Source organism: Ranitomeya variabilis, chromosome 2 (genome assembly GCF_051348905.1).
Source record: "Ranitomeya variabilis isolate aRanVar5 chromosome 2, aRanVar5.hap1, whole genome shotgun sequence".
NCBI classification, from domain to species: Eukaryota; Metazoa; Chordata; class Amphibia; order Anura; family Dendrobatidae; genus Ranitomeya; species Ranitomeya variabilis.
Window position 1 is genome coordinate 984371885 of NC_135233.1, and position 5585 is coordinate 984377469.

Here is a 5585-nt window from a genome sequence, read left to right on the forward strand (position 1 = left end):
ACCGGCTTCGCCGCTGCAACGATAGCGCCGCGTCTCCGGACAGTGGAGACATACCCTTATAAATTGCAATGTACTAATGTAATTTCTTTATCTTCTTGGCAGTTTCCTGGCTACCGGAGAGACCTTGCGATCCCTTCAATTTCAGTTCCGGATTGGAGTCTCCACTCTCTCGGGAATTATTGCTGAGACCTGCCGCGCTTTGTGGGATAACCTCCGGGAAGAATTTTTACCCGTCCCTACAAGCGATATCTGGTTGGCCAACGCCGAGAAATTTGAGGAAGTGTGTTCGTTTCCAAACTGTATTGGCGCGGTGGATGGCAAGCACATTCGTATTACCAAGCCAGGGAAAAGTGGATCCCTTTTCTATAACTACAAAAAATATTTTTCCACTGTGCTGATGGCAATTGCCGGTGCGGACTGCCGTTTTCTGGCAGTCGACATTGGTGCTTTTGGCCGGTCAAATGACTCGCGCACATTCAAAGAGTCTGATATGGGCCAAAAATTATATGGCAACAATTTCAATTTCCCCCAGCCACGACCTCTTCCCCACACCGAAGGCCCTGCGATGCCATTTGTTGTGGTTGGGGATGAGGCATTCCAAATGTCTGCCAACCTATTGAAACCCTACTCAAGTCGGGGCTTGGACCACACGAAAAGGGTGTTCAATTACAGACTGTCCAGGGCCAGAAGGACTGTGGAGTGCGCCTTTGGCATCCTTGTCTCTAAATGGCGGATATTAGGATCCGCCATTAATCTGAAAACTGAGACAGTGGATGAGGTGGTGAAGGCGTGTGTGGTTCTCCACAATTTTATTCTGGCCAAAGAGAGACTGAACGTTGATCTGGATGAAACCATAGCCAACCCATTGCCCAATTTCCATGATCATCCTCTGAGGTCAAGCGTGGAAATTGCGCAGATGAGGGACCGTTTTGCGGCCTATTTTGTGTCAGATGTTGGCCGTCTGTCATGGCAAGATTCAATGGTGTAATAAACTGTTGGACTGTATTCTGGTGTGACTATGCTAAAAATAGTTCACCAATGTAAATGTGCCTTATCTAAAAAACTTGTAAACCTTTGTTTTTAAAATGTTGTGTTTTAATAAAAAAAATTTCTTACGTTTTCTACCATGCTTCCAAGACAAAATTTATACCATACCATATTTATTTGTTTGTCAGATCGCCGTGTATCGTTGTGTTTGACAGCAAAATCAACGATACCAGCGATGTTTTACACTGGTAACCAGGGTAAACAACGGGTTACCAAGCGCATGGTCGCGCTTAGTAACCCGATGTTTACCGTGGTTACCAGTGTTAATTGTAAACTAAAAAATAAAAATAAATATACTCATCTTCGCGTCCCCTGGCGTCCACTTCCTGCACTGAGTGAGCGCCGGCCGTAAAGTGAATGCACAGCACAGCGTTGCTGTGAGGGACGTCACTCAGTCAGTGCAGGGAAGCTGACGCCGGGGGATGCGATTGTGAATATTTTTTTTTTTTGCATTTTACACTGGTAACCAGGGTAAACATCGGAAGTGCGCCCTGCGCTTAGCAACCCGATGTTTAACATGGTTACCCGGGGACCTCGGCATCGTTGGTCGCTGGAGAGCGGTCACACAGACCGCTCTCCAGCTCCCAAATAGCGATGCTGCAGTGAATTGCATCGTTGTCTGTTTTGCTGCAGCATTGTTAAGTGTGAAGGTACCTTTACAGTATGTGTCCACGTTCAGGATTGCATCCTGAATTGCTCAGGTTTTTTCATCAATATTTGTAAGCCAAAACCAGGAGTGGAACAATTAGGAAAAGTAGAATAGAAACATATGCTCCACTGCTGTATTTATTACCCACGCCTGGTTTTGGCTACAAATATTGAATTAAAATCCGGACCAAATCCGGATGCAATCCTGAGCGTGGACACATACCCTTTTTCTTTGAAAACAACTCATACACTTTAGTGTTTGGAAACACCTCATACAGCAATGAAAGACACCCAAAGAAACGGTCAAATTAAAAAATCCAAAAATACTGTCTGACATTGCATATATGAGGTGTTTGAAGCACAAATAAACGACGCACGGAGTGAATTACCGAGCAGTGTACTTGAAAAGAAGACCAAATATTGTATACAAAAAATTAAATTTTTATTGAGGGGAAACAGAAAAAAAAGGGAAAAGAAAATTATGGGGTTTCAACAGCCGAGGGGGGATCAACATCCGCTACCACCGGTGACCGGTAGCTTCGAGTTCTGGACCTGGGAGTGGGAGTGGTAGAGGAGGAGGAGGAGGAGGAGCCGCCATACTCTAGTAAGCTTGATGGCAGGTCCAAACCCCCCGCAGGGTACACTAGGGAGACCGCCTCGTCAGTAGAGGAGGGAGGAGGCAACACAAGCCGCCTACGTTTTTGGCTTGGTTGGCCCTGGCTGCTCCTGCTGTGGCTAGAGCCACGACGAAATGGTGTGTGTCCTGGAGCAGCCAGAACCTGTGCCTCTGTGTGTTTGTCTGTGTGCCTCCTCTTTTTTTTCCTTTTCCTGCCTTCTGCGGCATCTCCCCCAGAAGCACTCCTACGGGAGGATGAGGGCCTGGCAGGAGCAGGAGTGGGCCGCACACTGGTATGGTGCCTGTGGTGGCGTCGCCCGGCACTTGGACCAGGGTGGGGGGGCTGGAGTGACTCTGCAGCAGTAGTCGGAGTCACGCTAGCCAGCGACGGCACTACGGGCAGTGTCGCTGACTGCGCGACCCGAGACTGCTGCAGAGCCCTCACGTAAGAATTGTTGCAGTCCTGCATCACCGAAATCTGGAGTTCCGGCGTAAGGTTTTCCACCATGCCTTTAGCAAGTGTGCTGAAGAAATGTTTTGCCGGATTTGAGAGCTCGGCTTCCAGGATTTCAAGGCGCCGTCCCATACTGGACATTTCATCTCTCAACGCCTTGAAACCGTTCTGGAACACCGTGCCCAAGTGCAAAAATTCAGGCATGACTGACCTGTCCGAGGCCCGCTGGCGCTGTCGGGAATACCCGAACGAAGGTGCGCCAGAGGCCTCGGGCAGGGGAAAACCTGACGTACCGGCAGCCGGTTCTCCAGATGATGGTGGTGCAGGCCTGCTGTCGCTGTGGGATGGCTGTGACGGCTCAGATGGCGATCCATGAAGTTCCGCTTCACAGGGGGGAGCTCGCTGGAGGGTGCTGCTGTGTGTCCTGTGAAAAGATAATGAAAAAATTAGTCTTCAATTAATAACCTATCACATACGCCAACTCCTGTCAAAAAAATTACATGACACATCAAAACATTACAATCCCCTGTCTCTCAGTCTGTGTGGCCTATAATAAATTGCTGATTGTTATCGCCAGCTGACCATTAGGGCTCACGATAACAATCATGGACATACCGACGGCAGAAAATGACTGTACATTCCCTCTGCCAAAGGCAATGCATACCCCTGTCATATTTTTAAAAAATTATTGTGTGAAAAACTAATTTCAAGATGCTGGCTATGTTGCAAAAATAATATAAAATTTAAGGTCTATAAAAGAATTAAAAAAAAATAAAAACCAGACTTTGCTGATCTGATCGCAGGAATGTCCATGACGTTAGGATCATGTGATCGAGACGTCATCATTATTCCTGCGATCAGAACTACACTGACTCAGAACGGAACCTGTCAGGAACTACAAGGACTCTTGCTTAACCTAAAATAATTACCGTGGATGGCCAATATGCTACGCTGACTACATTGATGGCCAATACACTATGTGCCTGGGAAATGTACTATGTGGATACGTGGCTAGAACGTGTACTATGTGGCTGCGATATAGTGGCCTGTAAATATACTATGTGTGTGGATGCACAATGTACGTGGCTGGCCAATGAACTATGTGGCTGTGCAATATGTTATGTGTCTGGGCAATGTACAATGTGCAATATGGTATGTGGACAAAATACTTACTGTCGGCGGCCAAGGATTGGTCTTAGGAACTGTAATTGGCGGTTGTATTTATATGGAACCGACTTGGCCGCAGCAGCACCACTCCTCGATTGCTCCTCCTCATTCCTGAGCCCCTTATTGAAACGGTCCTTTATGGATCGCCATCTGGTCCTCAACTTTTTCACTGTGAATGCAAAGAAAAAAAAAGGTTACATATGTCGCATTTTAAAAGGATAAAACAACCGTGTGTGATGCAAAGTTTAGGCGTTGATAGCATCACACACGGTTGTGTTTATCCTGGCAAGATGGGTCATAGCAGCGTCTCAGCAATACTCACTAAAGGTGCCTTTGTCCTTCGCTGAGGCACTGTCAAAGCCATCCCACAGCGACTTTGCCACCTCTGCCCACAAACGCCTCGACACCACCTGGTCCATGTGCCGAGGGTCACGGCTGTCCCACAACGGGCCACGCTCCTGGATGCTGGAGATCAGGAGCTCCACATCAATACACTCCCTGTGGTCCCGTTGTGAAACCTAGAAAAAATAGAAAACAAAAAGGTTACAAATAGGCAAATATAAACAACCATCATCAGCACGTGGCATGATTTGTACCTTTGCCCTATCCTTTGCCATTTGATGTATCTATATTGATGGTTTCTACACCTGTATTTTTGAATGTTTTTGTGCAGGGAGTTCAACTGTATGTTACCTTCCCCCAAATACTTGCTGCCCTGAAAAGCTATATGTAATTAAGCTTAGTAAACAGCCCTAGTGAAACCAGGTTGCTCCTAATGTTCCTCCCAGCAGGATGCTACTCCAAAAAAAAGATAAAAAAAAAAAAAAAAATACTCACTTGCCGGCCTGACGACCCATCTTGGCACCGATCTCCCTGCTCCCGCTGTGTGCCTTCCCCCTCACTTGAAGAAGCCTGTAAAAAAATGTATACAAAAATTAGTGACAATGCTACAAATGGCAGCGAATAGTAAGCAACTGGACATAATTACTCACCGCACTCCCCCTCGCCGATTGCCTATGTTCAGACTCTGACTCACTCGTCATTCTTGCAAGTTTGCTCTGCAATGAAAAAATGAGCAAAAAATCACATCCAAATCTAACACATACAATAAAATCGGCATAAAAAATTAAAACAACCACAATTGACTGTTGACTGATAGGACAATGCAAACTGAAAAAGCGACACCACAACGCCATACATTGCAAGAGAATACAATAGAAGAAACTACAAGAATAGACCCAAAAAAATTTTACCAAAAAAAGACACCAATGTCCAAATTTTTAAATATAAAAAAACTGTACAGGGAAAAAAAAGGCACAATGAAATAGCAAACTGCACGCAATACTTTACAATAGCAACAAGACATGATCCAAAACAACACCATCTGGTGACATCTACCACAGAAATACATCTGGAGAAGGCGATAAATACCATTCTAGATAATAAGCAATAAACATTACAGGACAACCGCTGTTACAATATACAGCAACCAAAAGAAAAACCATAGTCAAATAGAAAAGAAAACACAAGAAATTTTAAAAAAAGGGCCCAAAAAAAAATAAAAAAAAAAAAATTAACTACACACTTGGCTATGGAAACATTCAATACAGGAGATATATATATGGAAGCCATACAGAAAACTACGTAACCATA

At 45.2% G+C, this 5585-nt stretch overlaps 1 protein-coding gene across 1 annotated transcript; it reads right to left on the reverse strand.

Moving 5' to 3' along the window:
• Positions 1-2212: 2212 nt before the first annotated feature.
• On the reverse strand, positions 2213-5358 carry LOC143804018 (uncharacterized). Its single transcript, XM_077281764.1, has 6 exons — positions 4925-5358; positions 4770-4844; positions 4255-4450; positions 3939-4101; positions 2393-3189; positions 2213-2247 (listed from the first exon to the last, which is right to left on the reverse strand). The coding sequence occupies exons 1-6, from the start codon at positions 5126-5128 to the stop codon at positions 2213-2215; spliced, it is 1470 nt and encodes a 489-aa protein (XP_077137879.1). The 5' UTR covers positions 5129-5358.
• Positions 5359-5585: the final 227 nt, after the last annotated feature.

Excerpts from the sequence above, each read along its gene's own strand:
- LOC143804018 (XM_077281764.1), bottom strand. The coding sequence starts at position 5,128 with ATGGCGTTGTGGTGTCGCTTTTTCAGTTTGCATTGTCCTATCAGTCAA. Across the intron at positions 4,845-4,924 it reads AATCGGCGAGGGGGAGTGCG|GCTTCTTCAAGTGAGGGGGA; the intron begins GTGAGTAATTAT and ends ATTTTTTTACAG. Across the intron at positions 2,248-2,392 it reads GGGCCAACCAAGCCAAAAAC|GTCCAGAACTCGAAGCTACC; the intron begins GTAGGCGGCTTG and ends TCCCACTCCCAG.